Source organism: Tachysurus fulvidraco, chromosome 6 (assembly GCF_022655615.1).
Source record: "Tachysurus fulvidraco isolate hzauxx_2018 chromosome 6, HZAU_PFXX_2.0, whole genome shotgun sequence".
NCBI lineage: Eukaryota > Metazoa > Chordata > Actinopteri > Siluriformes > Bagridae > Tachysurus > Tachysurus fulvidraco.
Window position 1 is genome coordinate 2,642,524 of NC_062523.1, and position 21,034 is coordinate 2,663,557.

The 21,034-nt window shown below is 40.3% G+C and overlaps 1 protein-coding gene across 1 annotated transcript in view; it reads right to left on the reverse strand.

Moving 5' to 3' along the window:
• LOC113641643 (receptor tyrosine-protein kinase erbB-4-like) overlaps positions 1-21,034 on the reverse strand; it is a 249,297-nt gene that overhangs the window by 38,098 nt on the left and 190,165 nt on the right. The window contains exon 2 of the mRNA XM_047814858.1: positions 16,183-16,334. Within this exon, the coding sequence (XP_047670814.1) occupies positions 16,183-16,334 (152 nt within the window). The remainder of the gene's footprint in view (positions 1-16,182; positions 16,335-21,034) is intronic.

The window sequence follows — 21,034 nt, forward strand, 5'->3', positions numbered from 1 at the left end:
CCTTCAGGCTACACAGAGCCATTGCAGTTTTTAGTAGCCTGGGTCTTCTCACTTCCAAGGGATCATCCAAGAACTTGATGTGAACTGTGTAAGAATTGTGACTGGGATTCCATTAATGGGAAACGGCATAGCTGACCTGATGGTAACCGATGGACGACCACTACTCCTAGCTTAATCACTACATTTCTAACCCTAAACAAATAGGATACATGTGTATGGAGATCAGAACTGCACATTCAGGCTCAGTGGAGATGATGGACATTGGTGATCGGAGTGGGTTTGGGTGAGCTGTGGTTTCGTCCCCATTTCCTGGCTCTATTATGTTAAAGGATGGAGAGTGATAGCAGGAAAGATGGACCTGCTGAAGATGTAGGTGGGAAGAGCAAGAAAATATACCTGTCAGTCAACTGAAAAAGGCTTTTTCTGAAAAAAAAAATCTCTTTGGCGTGTAGTCACACACACACACACACACTCACACTCACACACACACACACACACACACACACACACACACACACACACACACACACACACACACAGTATCTCCCATACATTAGAGAAAATAACATCACCAGGGACCAATGTATTTAGACAATGGTGCTGTGGAACAGTTCTAGTTATCTGTAGTGACACTGATTGTCAATTATAACCTCCCACACACACACACACACACACACATCCCTTTTCTTTCTCTCCCTCCCATTACTAACTCTTTTTTACTGTGAAAAAGCTAGCTAACATTAATCTTTTCAAGAATATGGGGGACAAGCCACCCCAAAAATGCTGCGCTGACATTCTCAGAAATTGCCCATGAATCGGGGGTGCATGAAAGGACAAAAAAGAGAGAGAATGCATTTTATGTGCATCTCAAGTACCTCCCTGTGTGTGTGTGTGTGTGTGTGTGTGTGTGTGTGTGTGTGTGTGTGTGTGTGTGTGTGTGTGTGTGTGTGTTTATCTCTATTCACCGCCTCTGTAGCTTATGTTCAACCACCACAGGTATAAATTATAATACATGTCACTGCACTGAATAAAGAATAGAACAAACCTGTTGTTTATTAAAATGCAATTATAACGGAAGTCTAAGGACATCTGTTGAGATGTCAATACTTATTTAAAATATTCAGCTTTACAACCATTTATAACCAGATATAAAGTTAGAGATACCACTCTATTGTTTTTTGATTATTAAAAAAATACCATTTATACGACATCAATACATCTTTTTTATCCACGTATAGCTTCGCTTAAGATTGTAAAACTTTATTGGATCAAATTAATTCTTAAAACTGTATCAATTTCATTCAGAATATTTATATTTGGGGTCATGGTGGCTTAGTGGTTAGCACGTTCGCCTCACACCTCCAGGGTCGGGGGTTCGATTCCCGCCTCCACCTCGTGTGTGTGGAGTTTACATGTTCTCCCCGTGCCTCGGGGGTTTCCTCCGGGTACTCCGGTTTCCTCCCCCGGTCCAAAGACATGCATGGTAGGTTGATTGGCATCTCTGGAAAATTGTCCGTAGTGTGTGTGTGTGAGTGAATGAGAGTGTGTGTGCCCTGTGATGGGTCGGCACTCCGTCCAGGGTGTATCCTGTCTCGATGCCCGATGACGCCTGAGATAGTCACAGGCTCCCCGTGACCCGAGAAGTTCGGATAAGCGGTAGAAGATGAATGAATTAATGAATATTTATATTTCTGCAAAGCTGCTCTAAACTTTCTATTGTTCAAAGCACTATACAAATAAAACTGAGTTGCTTCTAGATTTTGGCTCTTTCATACAGTATGTCATGTACTGTAGGTATGAGAAAAGTAAATACAGCTTGTGATATTAATGAGAATCTGAAAAAATAAAATGTACTTGCTCTGGAGACTCCTTCCACTGATGTTAAATATGATTGCTTTTAAAATCTGATTATGTGAAACATTCACCATATAAGCCATAATGAATAAGCTGGAACAATAATATATTACAAAGAAAACATTAAAGATGGGGTTATTTGAGAAACTGCGTTGGGGCACCAAACAAAACAAAAATCAAAACAAACGTGTAGCCAATGAGTAGTAAGGGGCGGGTCTTGTCAATATGGGTGGAGAGATTGATCAGTGCGCATGTGTGACATTAGCAGAAAGCGAGAGAAATTCTAAACGCTAAACGCTAAACAGCTAAACGCTGTTACTACACAAATAACACCTCTTTTCTATCGTAGTAATGTAGAGAGGCAGCTACAACCGCGTTTTGTGTAGTAACAGCGTTTAGCTCAGGAGTTATTGACTCGGGAAACTCCAACCTGTGAATATGTGGCCGACTTCCTGCTCCTTCAGTTCTCTCCAGCGCTGGAAAGCTGATCCTATATTAACACATCCTACTTCTTGTCCTTATCGTAAGTCTTTCTTCTCTTTCTTTCTTTGTTTTTATCCTCCATGTCGATGTTAAAACAGCTTTCTGCTAACGTCACACATGCGCACCGAACGCTCTCTCCGCCCATATCGACAAACCCCGCCCCTTTCTGCTCATCGGCTACACGTTTGTTTTGATTTTTGTTTCGTTTGTCGTCCCGACTCGGTTTTCTGAAGCGTTTCTCAAATATCGGAGACCGCACCTTTAATATAGACCTGCGATTTGCTTTGAAGCCAGAACTTTAGTCAGATCTTCTGTTATAGAAAATCAGTCAGACACGATTGACCAATCAGAATCCAGAATTCAGCAGCACTGCGCTATAAATAGATTCAGAGATCGCTTTGTATAAACTATTACTGACATCATTTGACAGCTGTTTAAATGTGCTTGTGAGAATTAAATAATAATAATAATTATTATTATTATCTGGTTGTTTTGGGTTTTTCTTACTCCCAAATTGCCATATTACTATATTACTATTCTGCTCAAAGAGCTCAAAGAAAAGCTCGTTAAGAAAATCTCCTATTTTTCTTGCATTTTCTCTGCCGTCTTCTGTTCCTCCTCTATTCCTGGACTATTTGTGTCCTTTCACGTGTCAAATTAAAGTGATGGAAGTGAACTTGAGTGTTAGCTAATTGCGATTGTCAATCGAATCTCGGCAGAGCCGAGAGACATGCGCTCCCGAGTACTTCATCAGTCTTCATTAATACTAAAGGGCGCAGAGGAACGGGGCTTCCTGATCGCCGATTTTCCACGACACAAACAGGGGGCGCTGTCGTGAACCTTTCGTCGGCTCATCACGATATAAACCTGCTCTGAAAATGACACACGATGTGATGTTAAGCTATACAAAAACTGCCATTTTCCAGTCAAGCCGAAATATAGACGGTTCTATGAATTTATAGGTCATAGGAGTATCTTAATGGACACGTAGAAGGTTAATGGCTTGCTCCATGGTTCCTGTTTCTCCTTGAGGCTCACTCTATCATTATTTCTCTTTTTTCTTTGTCTCTCTCAGCAGGGATCCGACTGAAAATGACTCTCTGCAGACACATTACCCCTTCACTGATCCCTCTGCCCCAGTGGGGTCATTTTAGGTCCACTGCCAGGTCACCTTCACGACCCAAAAGCGACGACGTGCGCTAACCTGCGTCCTCCTTTCACTTCCCATAGATTCGTATTAATATCTTAATCATTAGCATGAATGGATTTCTAATGAAAAGGGATTTCATTTTAGGTGACATTATATACTATATACTTTACCGCTGGTTCTTCATACATATTTAACTTTGACTCAATATTTAATGCACATTTACATTTAGAGAGTTTGGAGATTATTTTTAATTCATTTTTTATTCAAATTGACTTTTGCAGAAGTACAATTCAGGAGGTTTGAGCCTTATCAAGTATAATACCGTTACCGGTTTATAAGATAAATACTGAGAATATATTTTGGGAAAAAAATAAAAACATTTTATTAGATTTATTAGAGTAAGTTCCAAAAATATTTTCATACAACAGAAGGTCACGCGATGCGTGTACCTCTCCGAGGCAGCACAGGAACAGCTCTGGCTGAGAGAAATATAGAACTGAGCTATTATAAAACTGAAAGGTTTCAGCAGGCATCCAGTGGTCTGGCCATGACTTGCGATCAGGGCGACTCGTGAGGCGAAAGTCGGTTTATCACTGCGGGATTTCGAAGCATTTGTGCCTCAGATGGAAGATGAAGAAGTTCCGAAGTGTTCATCATGCAGAACATGAGAAAGGTTCGGACGTAACGGCAAGTTAAACCACACCGATGTCAGAATGTCGAGCTGGTGACTTACTCGAACTCTAAGTATTTGCCTGTAATTCTTTCTACCAAGAAAATAATAAGCATCTTTTCAGCCAATCAGAAAGAATACAAGTATTTCCGCTGTCTCCGTAGTACAAACAAGGTACGCACCGATGCTTCATAGATACTGATAAAAGGAGAGCGCTTTGATTTGCCACAAATAGGGTCAGTAACCCTGATCATTAACCCCGAGCCTTACTCAGCGACCCAATACAAGGTTTTGTTATCTGATACCATGTGGCACCGTGCGATGAAAGTATGAATGTATTTTCTGATTACTGATCAAAGCAGAGCAAACTGTGCTCTGGGAAAATATCCGAGGAGGAACTACGGCATCTCAGCATACACAGAAAGCTGATAAAACATCTTACAGCATTTAAACAGTATAGTGTTTGTAGAAGAACTTTAAACTTGAGCACATGGTGTTGAGAATTGGGCAAGTGAACCAAATGGGTTAGAGTTCATGCCAGTGCTATAATATCCATCCATCCATCAGATGTACTGAGTTCACCAGACAGGGTCACATGGTATGGGGAGTTTACCCCCAGCAGACTCGGGGCACAAGTCAGAGGGCAACGACGGGGTGACAACCGATCATAGAGTACAATCTTACACCCATTGACACATTAGGGGAAAGTCAAGGCCTAAAGGTTAGAGAGTCTGACTCGTTACCCAAAGGTTGTGAGTTCGAGTCTCGGGCCGGCCACGACTGAGGTGCCCTTGAGCAAGGCACCGAACTCCCCCCAACTGCTCCCCGGGCGGCGCAGTGTGTTCACGGTGTGTGTGTGTTCACTGCTGTGTGTGTGTGTGTTCACGGTGTGTGTGTGTTCACTACTGTGTGTGTGCACTTCGGAATGGTTAAACGCAGAGAACGAATTCTGAGTACGCGTCACCGTACTTAGCCGCACGTCACGTCACTATCACTATTTATTAAAGACACTTCAGAGATGATAATCAGACTACTGCGTATGTCTTTGGACTGAAAGAGGAAACCAGAGAAACTAAAGGAATCCGACAAAGCACCGAAGAACAAGGCAGGAAACGAACCCACAACCCAGCAGGGGTTATATGTTGTAAAGTCCATTGCTTAGCAGAACACAACACAACAAACACAACAAAACACAACAAAGAGCTAAATAAATCAAATATTCCATCATTTATCATTACCCGTTATATCAGGTTAGTCTTTTGAGTAACGTCACAACGTTATTATTGAGAAATAACGAAAAAATAAACGAACGCAATCGCTAACGTAAAGCAAAATATATAATAGCTTAATATTCATTCATGGATAACGTCTGTCGGTAAATTTTTATTCGGTTCCAACATTCATGACTCGGTTCGAATGAAAATATTAATCATAATGAATTCAATCGGATATTCGCCAGAAAAAACGAAAGCTCGACATGCGAGTTATTTTAATTGGGTTTATACTGGACACCTGCCAAGACATTTGGATTAAAATAAATAAATAAATAAATAAATAAACAAACAAATAAATAAATAAATAAATAAATAATACAAAATAGAGCTTAATAATCCCCATTGTTGGACAGAAATAAGGGCTACATCTTACAGACTTCTTGCAGAGATTCATGCTTTTTTTTTTTATGTTTGAATTCTCACAAAAAAGGAGCCAAAAATCAGACCTCTGCACATCGCATCGATATTTCAAAACAGGAAAACAAAAATAGGAGGCAGGGATGAAATGAGTAACCTTCAGCAAGAGCTTAGAGAGTGAAAAAACAAATAATAAGGTACAGATCATAACAAGCATCATGAGAAAAAAAAAAAAAAAACTTCTGAGTTAGAGGGGAAAAGAGCAGGACTAGACTTTCAACCAGTTACTAAACAATTGCACTTGACCTTTTACAGCTGGCTTAAATGCCACCGAATCTGAATGCGACAAAAGGAATACTCGTCTAAGCTGTACTTTTATTTGCTCTTGTTTTTTTTTCCTTGCATGTGAAACATAATGACAGCTGAAGGACAGATTTTTTTTTTTTTTGGCAGAGGCACGGCGACACTGCGAGGTGAAGAGATCACTTCGGATCACTCACGACGGCCTATTCATAGAGCTCGACTCTTTTAAACAACCAGAGGGAGATAGTGTAGAGTGTGTAGTGAGTGGGCTACGAAGATAGGCAAAGAAGGTGATGGAAAGACAAAAAAAAAAAAAAAAAAAAAAAAAAAAACCAAGCTTTGGGGAGATTTCATCTCCGGAGTCACATGATAATCCGACATTTAATTAATTTATTTATTTTAATTTATTTTATTTATTTAGTCACTGAATCAGAATCATTTTGTCACGTACGATTCTCTGAAGGGGAAATCTAAATATTAAGATGAGATATGCTCACTGAAAGACTTTCATCAAACATTACCTTGTGTGTGTGTGTATATATATATATATTATTATATATATATAATACTTGAGTCTGATTGGTCAGGAGGTAGCAATACATTTCTATACATTTTATAAATTCTCTATTCACTACAAGACATTTCTTGTTTTTGGGGGGAGTCGTGGCTTAATGGTTAGAGAGTTTGACTCCTAACCCTAAGGTTGTGGGTTCGAGTCTCAGGTTGGCCACGACTGAGGTGCCCTTGAGCAAGGCACCGAACCCCCCCAACTGCTCTCCGGGCACCGCAGCATAAATGGCTGCCCACTGCTCCGGGTTTGTGTTCACGGTGTGTGTTTGTTCACTGCTGTGTGTGTGTGTGTGTGTGTTCACGGTGTGTGTGTGTGTGTGTGTGTGTGTGTGTTCACTGCTGTGTGTGCGCACTTTGGATGGGTTAAATGCAGAGAACGAGTATGGGCCACCGTACTTAGCCGTACGTCACGTCACTTTTATGGCTCCATTTAATTGATTAAATTGTGTGTTTGATAGTTTATTAGTTAACATTAATTTAACATTTTTATAACTTTTAATTTTTATATGTTTATTTAACATTTATAGAAGGAGTCTCCCATGTCAGCTCAGCACCGCACTGTGTACCAGTCAATACTGAGCAAAGTAAAGCTCTGTATATGTTGAAGTATATCCATATTTAAGTTTATCTACTGTATATGTAGTAAGTACTTATTTATTTATTTATTTATTTATTTATTTATTTATTTATTCATTTATTGTTGAGTGAAAAGTGAGAATAAGGATTACATTGTTTTGTGCACTTTATTCCAAATAAATAGTAAGAAAGAAAGAAAGAAAGAAAGAAAGAAAGAAAGAACATCGATTTCAAAAGGGATCGTTACTCATACCGAGTGATGACACGAGGAAAAAAAAAATAGCTCGTGTGAGAAAATCAAATCTTACAAATGAAACAACATGCATTACACATGAACAAGAACAAAAAAAAAAACAATCTCAAAATAAAATGGGAAAATAAAAAAGTGCACTATGTGAAAAATTACATGTCTAGTAAAATATTTTTTTCTTCTTTTCATCCCCTCTGTTCACATCGCAGTATTCCGAAAAATAAGCGAGATGTCACGTTAGATTAGATTTTTGCATATTATCTGAGTCAATTGCTCACTTCATGCTGTTAAAGGTAATAGGATGTGACGGCGCTGTCATGAAGAGACTTGCTTGACTCCTTTCTCTTAGTGTTTCCTGCTAAAGAAAGTGATCATTTTGATCAAAGATGCAATAACGTCGGACATCCTACTGTGATCCTTCTGTCTTGTAGAACATAGATGTTCACTGATCATAATTAATGCCTTATTCTCAATTTCCATCCAACTTTTTTTCCCTATTATTTTAGAAAGCGCTAATGCTAACAGTAGTGTTGCTTCAGAGCTCTAGGATTTCCATTTGAATCCTGTGCTCAGTTTATTGCCTGTTCCACATGTTCTCATGGGTCTGAGACGATTTTCTGGTTTATCGATTATGAACGTAACATAACGCTGTTTATTGTTTCTTAATGTTTCTTCACTCTTGGTGTATGAGACACAATAAACTTGAATAATGCTAAAGAAAATACTTGAACGTCAGACCTTAAATATCTAAACATTTCTGAATTATTACTAAAATATAATAGAAATATAGTAATTTGACTTTTTTTTTAATGATTGATAGCGCTGGATTGTAAGAAAGGTAAAGCATTAAAAAAATAGAAAGTTCTTTCAGACTCGACTTTGGTAAGTTTAGCTTAGAGCTGTGACTGGACAGTGATTTCCCTTCGGTGTGGTACGAGTGCGATACCTAGGGTTAGGCTTAGGGACCGCGTACCTTTTGTTTATTAGATTTTCATTTGATTCAAGAAAAAAGTTAAACAAACAAAACAAAAAAAAAATCAGTTATATATTTAACTAAAACAAATTGTAAGAAAATCAAGAAGAAACATGGTCGAGTTTTTAAGCATTATGCATATTACACATATATGATGTCGGACATTGATGCCCATGTCTACATTTTACACCTTATTACACTCTATTACACCCTTTTACCCTATTACACCTTATTACACTCTATTAAACCCTATTACACCACTTTATTACACCTTATTACACTCTATTATATCCTATTTCACCATCTTACACCTTATTACACCCTATTACACTCTATTACACCGTCTTGCACGTTATTATATCCTATTACACCTTATTACACTCTATTAAACTCTATTACACCACTTTATTACACCTTATTACACTCTATTATATCATATTACACCATCTTACACCATATTATATCCTATTACACCGTATTCCACTCTATTAAACCCTATTACACCACTTTATTACACCTTATTACACTCTATTATATCATATTTCACCATATTACACCTTATAACACCCAATTACACCGTATTACACTTTATTACACCCAGTTACACCACTCTATTACACTCTATTACACCCTTTTACACCACTCTATTACACCATCTTACAAATTATTATATCCTATTACACCTTATTTCACTCTATTAAACCATATTAAACCACTTATTATTATATCCTATTACAAATTATGATATCCTATTACACCTTATTACACTCTATTATATCCTATTTCACCATATTACACCTTATAACACCCTATTACACTCTATGACACTGTTACACCACTCTATTACACCGTCTTACATGTTATCATATCCTATTACACCTTATTCCACTCTATCACACCCTATTACACCACTTTATTACACCTTATTCCACTCTATTAAATCTTATTACACCATATTACATCTTATAACACCCTATTACACCCTTTTAATAGCCTCTAGCAGAAATATATCTATCTTTCTAATAGGGTATAATAGAGTGCAAATGTGTATAATGGAGTGTAATAGGGTGTAATAGATTGTAATAGGGTGTAATAGATTGTAATAGGTTGTAATAAGGCTACACATAGGCTCATTAACATAGATTGTTAACTTCTACAGTAATACTTTCAAGAAATATGGATAATGCACTGGTTTGTTTTCTTGCAACTTCCTGTGTTTCCTGCAGCAAAGAAGAACAAAACATCGCCTGTTCTTCCATTGTTTTAAATTATTAATAGATGATTCAAATCACTCGTTCAAATCTGTTCAAGATAAGCAACAGTTACACGTATTGGTTAGGGAGTAAAATGCAAAGCATTACTGTGTCTCTGTGTGTGTGTGTGTGTGTGTGTGTGTGTGTGTGTGTGTGTGTGTGTGTGTGTGTGTGTGTGTGTGTGTGTGTGTGTCTGTGTGTATGTCTGTGTGTGTGTGTGTGTGTGTGTGTGTGTGTGTGTGTGTGTGTGTGTGTGTGTGTGTGGATGTGTGTGCGTGTGTATGTGCGTGTGTATGTGTGTGTGTATATGTGTGTGTATATGTGTGTGTGGGGGTGTGTGTATGTGTGTTTGTGTGTGTGTGTACTGTATGTGTATGTGTGTGTGTGTGTACTGTATGTGTCTGTGTGTGTGTGTGTGTGTGTGTGTGTGTGTGTATGTGTGTGCGTGTGTATGTGTGTGTGTGTGTGTGGGTGTGTATGTGTGTGCGTGTGTATGTATGTGTGTGTGTGTGTGTGTGTGTGTGTGTGTATGTATGTGTGTGTGTGTGTGTGTGTGTGTGTGTGTGTGTGCGTGCGTGTGTATGTGTGTGTGTGGGTGTGTGTGGGTGTGTATGTGTGTGGGTGTGTATGTGTGTATGTGTGTGTGTGGGTGTGTGTGCGTGCGTGTGTATGTGTGTGTGGGTGTGTGTGGGTGTGTATGTGTGTGGGTGTGTATGTGTGTGGGTGTGTATGTGTGTGGGTGTGTATGTGTGTATGTGTGTGTGTGGGTGTGTGTGCGTGCGTGTGTATGTGTGTGTGGGTGTGTGTGGGTGTGTATGTGTGTGGGTGTGTATGTGTGTGTGTGTGTGTATACTATGTAGTGTATTTTATGTGTACTGTAAGTTCCCTTAAATCTGATGGATTTTCAGGTTCAGTTTCTTCTCCATACAAAATGGCTTGTTGGGAATTTAAGTGTTTTGTACAATAATAATTGCAGCTTACTATTTTACTGTATTGTGTAAAACGTCCATCTGCTAAAGGGAAAAAAGAACGGAGGATTGCATTTACATGCCTTTTTCTCTGGACAAAACAATGCTGATGAAAATATCCGCTCACCACATGCTACGAAAGCAAAAACGAAACCACATTGTTCCCGCTGGAACCCTGCAGAGATAATTGACCAATGGGATTGCAGATGACGCTGCGTTGGAGTTAGTAAACTGAGGCTAATCACATCTTAACAGCAGCACACAGGGCAAACAAGCAGCCCTCGTGTTTCTAACTGCCTCCGCTCCACCCTCTCTTAGCCTTATTTCGTACTATAAGATTACGAAAGCCAACTTTTTTGTGTGTGAGGTCTGACACCGGTCACGTTTTGCACGACCCGCTGTTGGACCGTCGAGCTCTGTCTTGTCTTTTGTCTCGAGGCACCAGGTTAGAGCAGGTTAATTGAACATGCTAATTGAGAACACGGGAATCCGAACAGCAGGGAAAGAGGCCAGAGTGCTGTGTGTATTTTTGGTAAGATTATTAGTATTTTTAAAAGACATTAATAAAACACTTCCCCGAGGCTCTGGCACTGTTTAGGGAAAAACTTCACCTTGAGGAGGAAAAGAAGGAAAAGTCTAGAAGGCGAGATTTCTCCACCTGTTCTCCGGCTGTCTCCCAGGTGATGGAAACCGACGCTTTATTTTTAAAGATAGCCCGAGATTGATGGCTGCCTCCCAAAAAGCCAGAGCAGCTCTGGTGTTAAATAGAGTCCATCTTCCTGACTGCCTCTGGGGCTGATGAATTAAACCATCCATATGATTAAGATCTGTAATTCAGCCCTCACAGCATCTCTATATTTCTCGTTCTGGGTATTTTTGCTCAGGACCTGTAGGCTGGGATTGGTTTTTTTTACCTTTTTTTTTTTGTTATTGTGAGAACTGATTTAAGATCACATTGCTTTCTCCATCTTTTTTATTTTTTTATTTTTTTGCATGAGAACGTGATCCACGGCTCATGTCCGGCGACCCGGGCGTATATTCGGCGTTCCGTCGGAGCGTAATGCGCGTTAAGCGTGCTGCTGAGACTGAAGCCTGCTCTGCTTTCTGCAGTAGTTAATGAGCTGATGTGTGGGTAATTAGTTGCCATCATCTGCAGGCGGAAACTGTAAATATTTCCATTATCGTCTCAACATCATTAGGCAAACAATTAGAAAAAGAGCCTGGAGTTAGAAAAGATAAGGCATATGTGACGCATTCTGCCATTCTGGGTCAGAGGTTGCTGCGGTGGTCTGTTTGACTAAACAATGGGTATTTTATGATGATTTTTTTTTTTTTTGCAGTTCTCTTGTTCCCCTTTTCCACCGAGGCAGTTCGAGTGCAGGTTCGGAGCCTAATTTAGAACCAGTTCTTTCTGTTTCGACCGCCAAAGCACCGGCTCTGAACCAGAAAAAGTGGTTCTTAAGTAGCACCAAAACGTTGCTGGTCTAGACTTAAGAACCGCTTGTGGGTGGGACCGGGGGGCGGGGCTACTGTTAGCGCATTTGATAATGTACTTTAAGTATACTAATGTTTAATACACTTTTACTTTACCGCGATATGATACATTATCAGCACACATGATAGTAGGTAGCTACATGCTAAGGCTAACTTTTTTTTCTGTGTTAATGATAAAATAACGTTAAGTACTTTCTCGATCACAACCTCCGTTTATACAGATTACACGGAGCCGCACGTACACGTTTTATTTGGGTGTTAATATAGGTTCACAAAGCCATGAGCATTAACAGTAAAGCAACATCCGCCATCGTTGTTGTTGTGTTTGTGTTTGTCGCTGCTGCGCTAACGTCGCTGTGTAACGTGACACGTATACAGTGACGTCACACTCGGCTCTATGACGCTCTCTAACCGATGGAAAGGCAAACCGGTTCATAGAAGGTTCACCAGTGGAACCAGCTCTGAACCAGCACCCGGTTCTGTTTGGTGGAAAAGGGGTATCTGTCCTCGTGCAACACACTTGAAATAGTTCCCCATGGAACCGGTGGATACTTTTGAATTAAAGTCCATTTAATCAACGTTTTGTTTTCTTTAGTGCATGGACATTGCAACCAAGTGAAGGAAAAAAAAACAGTCCCCTGTTACTTAACAAGGATACACCCTGGACGGAGTGCCAACCCATCACAGGGCACACACACACTCTCTCATTCACTCATTCACTCACACACTATGGACAATTTTCCAGAGATGCCAATCAACCTACCATGCATGTCTTTGGACCGGTGGAGGAAACCGGAGTACCCGGAGGAAACCCCCGAGGCATGCGGAGGCTTCTCAGAAACATTACAAATTCTTAAATCCCAGAGTGCCTACTTTCATATGAGCTTCATATTAACCTACAGTGTAGTGGGACATGACAAAGACATTCAATGCTGAACATGGACACAACCAAACAGAAGCAAACTCCAATTTTTAAAACAGAAGTTTGCATTAAAACATCCATCATGATCCGAGTGTGTATGTGTATAAGCCCTGAACACGAGACTCGAAGCTATGATGCATATATAGTACTTCAACATTTTAATCACCAAACTGTACCACTATAGTTAACCCCTTCAGCGACAACATCCTGATGAGATTTCACACCTAAACTGGTTCACTTCAATGCTCACGCCATATCATTCAGTCTAGTCCTTAGAAATGTAATAAAAGTAGTAGTTGTATTTAAACTATATGTAATATATATATATATACATATATATATACATACATACATACATACAGTACAGACCAAAAGTTTGGACACACCTTCCAAAAGTTTGGACACACCTTCCAAAAGTTTGGACACACCTTCCAAAAGTTTGGACACACCACCTTTTCAACAGGACAATGACCCCAAACACACCTCCAGGCTGCGTAAGGGCTATTTGACCATGAAGGAGAGTGATGGGGTGCTGCACCAGATGACCTGGCCTCCACAGTCACCGGACCTGAACCCGATCGAGACGGTTTGGGGTGAGCTGGACAGCAGAGTGAAGGCAAAAGGGCCAACAAGTGCTAAGCATCTCTGGGAACTCTTCAAGACTGTCGGAAGACCATTTCAGGTGACGACCTCTTGAAGCTCATTGAGAGAATGCCGAGAGTGTGCAAAGCAGTAATCAAAGCAAAAGGTGGAGCAAAACTTTGAAGAACCTAGAATATGATATATTTTCAGTCGTCTCACACCTTTTTGTTATGTACGTATATAATTCCACACGTGTTCATTCATAGTTTTGATGCCTTCAGTGTGAATCTACAATTTTCATAGTCATGAAAATAAAGAAAACTCTTTGAATGAGAAGGGGTGTCCAAACTTTTGGTCTGTAGTGTATATACATATATATATTGTACTCTAACTTGATTGGGGTTTGTTTCTGTATTTTCTAAAGTAACACTCAGTCTACTGAGTTCAGCTTTGTGTGCATCGCTGCAGGAGTAACCAGACTCGAGCCAAGATAGAGACTGTTAGCAACTCAGCTACAATTACTTCCTGGCAGGGCTTCACTGTTTCCCCATCCACTCAAATCAATCGAACATTCAATCGAATTCAGTGTGGACGGAGTCTGAATCAGTCAACCAGGGACTGGTGTGAAAGGCAGGTCAGCAGGGGTTGCCAGCCATGTCTAAACCTACCCCACACACCCAGACATCACTTCAACGTTTCTGCAAGAAAAACACACTGACCTTTCTCAACTGCCCCATTACCGCTCAGTGTGATTTCCCCTCACTCTGACATGATCTGACATGAGACTGAACAATGGAGCCAATCAGGAGACTGACGAGGTCAAAATGCCAAATTACCCCATTTGCACTTTGCTTCACTCTTTTGTTTCTGTCTCTGGATCATCCAACCTCCTGTTCGCAGTGGTTCTAAATAGGCATGTGCTGAACAATAACCACAGATGAACACATGATTCAGAAGGAACAGACAATGAGAACTAAATAAACATAGGAATAGGAGGGTCTCTTGGTGGTCCAGTGACAGGATCCCGGGTTCGATTCCCAGGCAAGGAGTCACTCAAGAGCTAACTCTCAGTCCTGGTCCCAAGGCTGGGTAAAATGGGAAGGTCGCATCAGGAAGGGCATCCGGCGTAAAGTCTGAGCCAACTCAAAATACGCAGACTAGATGACCCACGGCGCCGACCCTGAACAGGGAGCAGCCGAAAGAACAAGAACAATAGACATATAAATAGAAGGTGTACTATTGTCTTGTTTTTCTTCTCATTAGACTATTGTAGGTAGTTAGTGGTCAGATCCGGCAGCTTGACCTAACAATGACCTTGCCATACTTGCTGAAAATAAAATTAGATTCTCATATCACAATCCTATTCCTATATAAAATTGACCTAATTCATTAAAGAAACAGGATTTTTTTTTTATTTACAAAGTCTTCACACCATAAGAAATATAAATAACCTACAATCTCTTCTGACCCTGATCTCTGATGCCCGATCGTTCCTACCGACCGAAGGCCGAAGATACGAGGACCATGTAATGGCTTCCTTTTGAGTTTAACCGTCACCTGTGGGAAAGTAAAGTTGACGCTACTACATAGTTGAAGTGAGGATTCGATCCCTCGTCCACATGAAAAGATACATCCAAATCCACCTTGTGCATGAGGTCAAAAAACCATCTCCCTTCCCACTTCCCCTTGCCACATCACTTCCTGTCAAATATAGCTACTTACAGGATGTGGCAAGGTATGTGCAACTCTTCCCATTCACCACAGGGGGAGCACAAAACACCATAAGCAAGTGAACTTGAACATTGACATAGTAAACATTAAATTTACAATATTAAATACATGTTTTTGACTTTTTTGGCTCCTACAGACCATATGAACAGTCCGGAGATACACGAGTTTACTGCGGATGGTTCCACTTAGAAACCATGAAGAGGGTTTAAGACTAAAGCCATAAACAGTTGGAATATCCTGCTTACACAAATGCAATTTCAGACGATAGTATCACACTTTCTGTTGTCACTTTGGAGTCTGAATCCTTTCAAGGTTTCTTCCTCAAATCATCACCGGGAGATGATTCTCACCACCGTCACTTCTGTCTTGCTCATTAGAGACACATTTAAATCTGATATCCTGAATATATAAATCAGGATACTGACAACAAAATACTCTTATTGCTGCCAGTGATAATAAATAATTATGTAATCTAGGAACAAAAAGATAGCCAGCTTACTCAGTCAGAGGAGACAGAAATCTTGTCTTGTAGAGACTTGTTATGAACTCGAGTAATATGGCTGAGAGTGAATAACTGTACAAATTAAAGATATACGTTTAGGCCACACCCACTTCTGAATCTGGGAAATATTTCCCCTTGCCATTTTCTCTGTAAAGTACATTTTTGTCAACGGTTGGCTTGTAAAATACTCCAGAACATGACAGTTTTTGGCTTTTCAGCCATGAACAATGAGTCAACGGAAGCCCGGATGAGCAGCGGTTCATTTCCTACCCTGAGAAACGACAGATCCCGGCTCCGGTCGATGCTGGTGATCTCCAGGTTGCCCATCACCACCTCGCAGTTCTCATAGTACTTGCGCAGGGTCCGGTACTGCTGTTCTAGATCAGACAGGGTGCTCAGTTTGTTTTCTGTGCCTGTGCACACTGGAGAGAGAGAGAGAGAGAGAGAGAGAGAGAGAGAGAGAGAGAGAGAGAGAGAGAGAGAGAGATGGTGATGGTGTGTGTGAGAGAGAGTGTGAGAGAGAGAAAGAGAGAGAGAAAGAGATGGTGATGGTGTGAGAGAGAGAGAGAGAGAGAGAGAGAGAGAGAGAGAGAGAGGGTGAGAGAGAGTAAAAGAGAGAGAGATAGAGATGGTGATGGTGTGATCTCGATCTCGCGTCTCTCTCTCTCTCTCTTTTTTCTTTTTGTTCTCTCTCTCCTCTCTTCTCGACCTAGCCTCTATAGCTCTCTCTCTCTCTCTCTTTGCTCTCTCTCTATTTTTTCTTTTTTCTCCTGATATACACTCTCTCACTCATCTCTATCTATCTCTCTATCTAGCTATCTCTCGCTCTCTTTTTATTTTTTTTTGTTTTTTCTCATCCTATCCTCTCTCTCTCTCGCTCTCTCTCTTTTCTCTCTCTTAACCTATCATCTCTCTCTACTTTTTCATTTTTTTTTCTCTCGCTCTCTCTCTCTCTCTTCTCTCTCTCTACTCTTTCTCTCTCGTCTGTTTCTTTTTTTGTTATCTCTACTCTCTCGCTCTCTACTCTAGCTCTCTCATTCTCTCTTCTCTCTCTATCTCTCTCTTCCCCTCTCTCTTTTCCTCTCTCTCTTTCTCGCTATGCCTTCTATCTTTCTTCTCTCTCTCTCTCTCCGCTACTATCTCTCTCTCCTCTCTCTGCTCTCTGCTCTCTCTCTAGAGAAGAGGAGACAAAGGTTACATACTGGAACAAATTTAAGCAATTTATGGCAATTTAAGGTATTTTACACAAAGTTGCCGGTTCATGTCGAATTGGATAGACTTCTCCTGTACTTAATGAACTCAGTGTGTATAAGAATACACACACACACACACACACACACACACACACACACACACACACACACACACACACACACACACACAATACTCAAAACATAGACCTACACTTAAGAATTGGTAGACTGTAGACTGTAGATGCTTCCAAAAAATATGAGGTATAAAATGTGCATGTATATATATATATATATATAATTTCTCATAAGATCGCCTCAACCCTTTAAACATTGTGATCTAAAACCAAGCAGGAAGTTCTGCTGAACCTTATGGCTTTACCACAGTGCTGCTAAATGCTTCACTCTAGTCAGACAGAAAGTGTTGATTAGTTCCCAGCAGCTCGGACAGTGACGCGTCTGCCAATCACAGGGTGATATTCATGCGCTCGTTCGGATACGTGTTTCTATTGTAAATAGTAATTAACGTTTATGTGCGTTTCCTGTAAGAGAGTTTACTGAACATTTACTGAAGGAGTCCCCGGTGTCAGTGCTTTAGAACTAAAGCGTTTTCAATCATGGGACGGTGCACATTGTGGTTTCTCAGTAACATGAACAAGTCAGAATGTCGTTACTCACGTACACAATAATACACGAATTGACACATTTATTACACAACTGTATTTTTAAACAACAATAATATAAAATTAAAGCGATTCAGTTAACATCGCTATACAGAGCAGTGAAAAACGAAACAGACAAAATATAAAAAAAATCAATAAATAAACGAATAGAATAGATTAGAGTAGAATAGAAAACACATCCTGAAGTCTTTTTCCAAGTTAATTAAATAATAGACACTATATTATGTGTTATTAACTTGGAAATGGCTGTTTATAACTGTTATAATCTGTGAAAAAAAGAAAAAAAAATAATAATAATATTTATTATTATTATTATTATTATTATTATTATTATTATTATTATTATTATTATTATTATTATTATTATTATATTAAAATTATTATTATAATTGTGGTGGTATAAGTGTAATAAAAGACTTAAGGATGTGTTTTCTATTCTATTCTATTCTATTCTATTCTATTCATTTATTTATTTGGTATACTGTAACCAACCACGTCATGGTTATTTACAGTACTGTGCAAAAGTTTTAGGCAGGTGTGAAAAAATGCTGTAAACAAAGAATGCTTTCAAAAATGGAAGTGTTAAACATTTATTTATTCATCTTCTACCGCTTATCCGAACTTCTCGGGTCACGGGGAGCCTGTGCCTATCTCAGGCGTCATCGGGCATCGAGGCAGGATACACCCTGGACGGAGTGCGAACCCATCACAGGGCACACACACTCTCATTCACTCACACACTACGGACAATTTTCCAAAAACTCCACACACACAAGGCGGAGGCGGTAATCTAACCCCCAACCCTGGAGGTGTGAGGCAAATCGCTAACCACTAAGCCATCGTGTCCTTATTTTCATAAATGAACAAAATGCAGTGAATGAACAAAAGAGAAATCCAACTCTAATCAGTATTTGTTGTGACCGCCCTTTGCCTTCAAAACAGCAGCAATTCTTCTAAGTACACTTGCACACGGTTTTTGAAGGAACTCGGCCGGTAGGTCGTTCCAAACGTCTTGGAGAACTAACCACAGATCTTCCGTGGATGTCGGCTTTCTCACGTCCTTCTGTCTCTTCGTGTAATCCCAGACACACCGGATGATGTCGAGATCGGGGCTCTGTGGGGGTCGTGCCGTCGCTCCGTGTTGGTTTGAAGGCAAAAGGTACAGTAGTAACACCGAATAATGATTTAATTTAGATTTTTCTTTTGTTTGCTCACTTTGCATTATGTAAATCAACACAACTAAACACTCGTTATTTACATTTCCGAAAGCGTCCTTTGTTTACAGCATTAACACACAGCACTGTATATTCCCTACAACAGCACACATGTAGTTACAACCATACAAATTATAACTGATTTAAAAGTCCCTTGCATGTAAATCTTATCAGTGGCAATGGTCAAGCAAAATAGGTAATCTTGCATATAAGTCTTTAAATCTAATCCACATCGAAAACAGTGTCATTAATGGAGCTTGGAGCAGGTGTGGATTGGACACAACGTTGGATGTTCTACACATGCATCGCATCAGGGTTGAATTCTTGGCTACTTTTGTCTAAACCTATTTAACAACCCGGTGCAGAACCAAGCTGAACAGTCCTATTCCCAGCCTGGAATGGAACCTGAAAAGTAGCCATGCAGTCGCTAGCCACTCGAACCGCTGCTCTACCATTTCTCAGCTATTGATTTTGACATGGAGCATAAAGTGTTTTTCTTCCGTTATTGATCAAATCGCTGTTAAAATTGATATGTCGAGCAACGGGAGACTTAAAAACTGGCGAGTCTCCCGGCGGGATAGTTGGCGAGCGCACCCTGGTTGAGTACGCTACAGCTGGGTTCATCCTACAGGTTCATCCTATCAAACCTGACAAGTAATTAAACACGGCCACTTCCACCAATCACGCAGTTTTGAGCACTCAGAGACATCTGCCATCTGCAGCATCAGCTGGCGCTGCCCGGCAGGGTTCGACAGCACAGGAGAATAAACCCCGTACTCTCACGCTCCACCGAGCTGCTGTCACAACAGCCTGCGGCGTCAAAGAGAGAGAGTGCGAGCGAGCGAGCGAGCGAGCCAACAAACAGACTCGCTGCAAATTAGACAATGGCACAGAAAGCTCACAGTAGCGACAAATCCTTATGCAAGCGTGTTTACAGGCACAATTCAAGAAATACACCAGTACAACAGACACATTACCCAGCCATTGTCTATTCAGTAAATAAGAACTCCATGGTACAATCTGAGCCCCACCCATCTACACCAGCGGCGTTACGAAACACACTTAACGACAGAACAGCCACCAACACCGACTGACCTCCTCTTAAAATGATGGCATGTTTTCTTTCCAGGCATCAAAGCAGCTGTCTTTTATTGCACTTAGAACAATCGCCGATATTTGTTTCGGTCACATGTCAATATCTCAGGTTCCCTAGGGTTCTATTCTACCTCTATTCTACTAAATCTGTGATATGATATTGTTGTGTTCTTCATGTGCATTGGTGTTGTAAAATGAACACAAAGGCATGACGGTTCGATAGAATCACGAGACTAACGCTTCAGGGGGGACAATTACACTCAGATTTGGACCTCAGCAAACACGTCCAGTGTGGGAACTACACTAGAATCTTTTAGGTACCATATTCAGTGCCACTACGATCAAAAATTACAACAAAATCTGGTCTGATTTTTTATTTTCATTCATTCATTCATTCATTCATTCTCTACCGCTTATCTGATCTTCTTGGGTCACGGGGAGCCTGTGCCTATCCCAGGCGTCATCGGGCATCGAGTCAGGATATACACACTACGGACAATTTTCCAGAGATGCCAATCAACCTACCGTGCATGTCTTTGGACCGGGGGAGGAAACCGGAGTACCCGGAGGAAACCCCCGAGGCACGGGGAGAACATGCAAACTCCACACACACAAGGTGGAGGAGGGAATCGAACCACCAACCCTGGAGGTGTGAGGCAAATGTGCTAACCACTAAGCCACCGTGCGCCCCCCCGATTTTTTATTTATTTATTTATTTATTTATTTATTTTAAAGCAAGAAGCTCTGCTATAGCATTCGTCCAAAAAGCCACCAATAAGAGGACTGCATAGGATAGTACAACATATTTTCGTTTGAGGATCTTCAGCTCATAATCTATCCTAGATATCACATATTATCATACACTATGCAAAAACAACAATCAATCTCTATCTTGCTAAAACTCAAAAAAAAACCTTTTATTTGTTCAAGTCTCTGCACT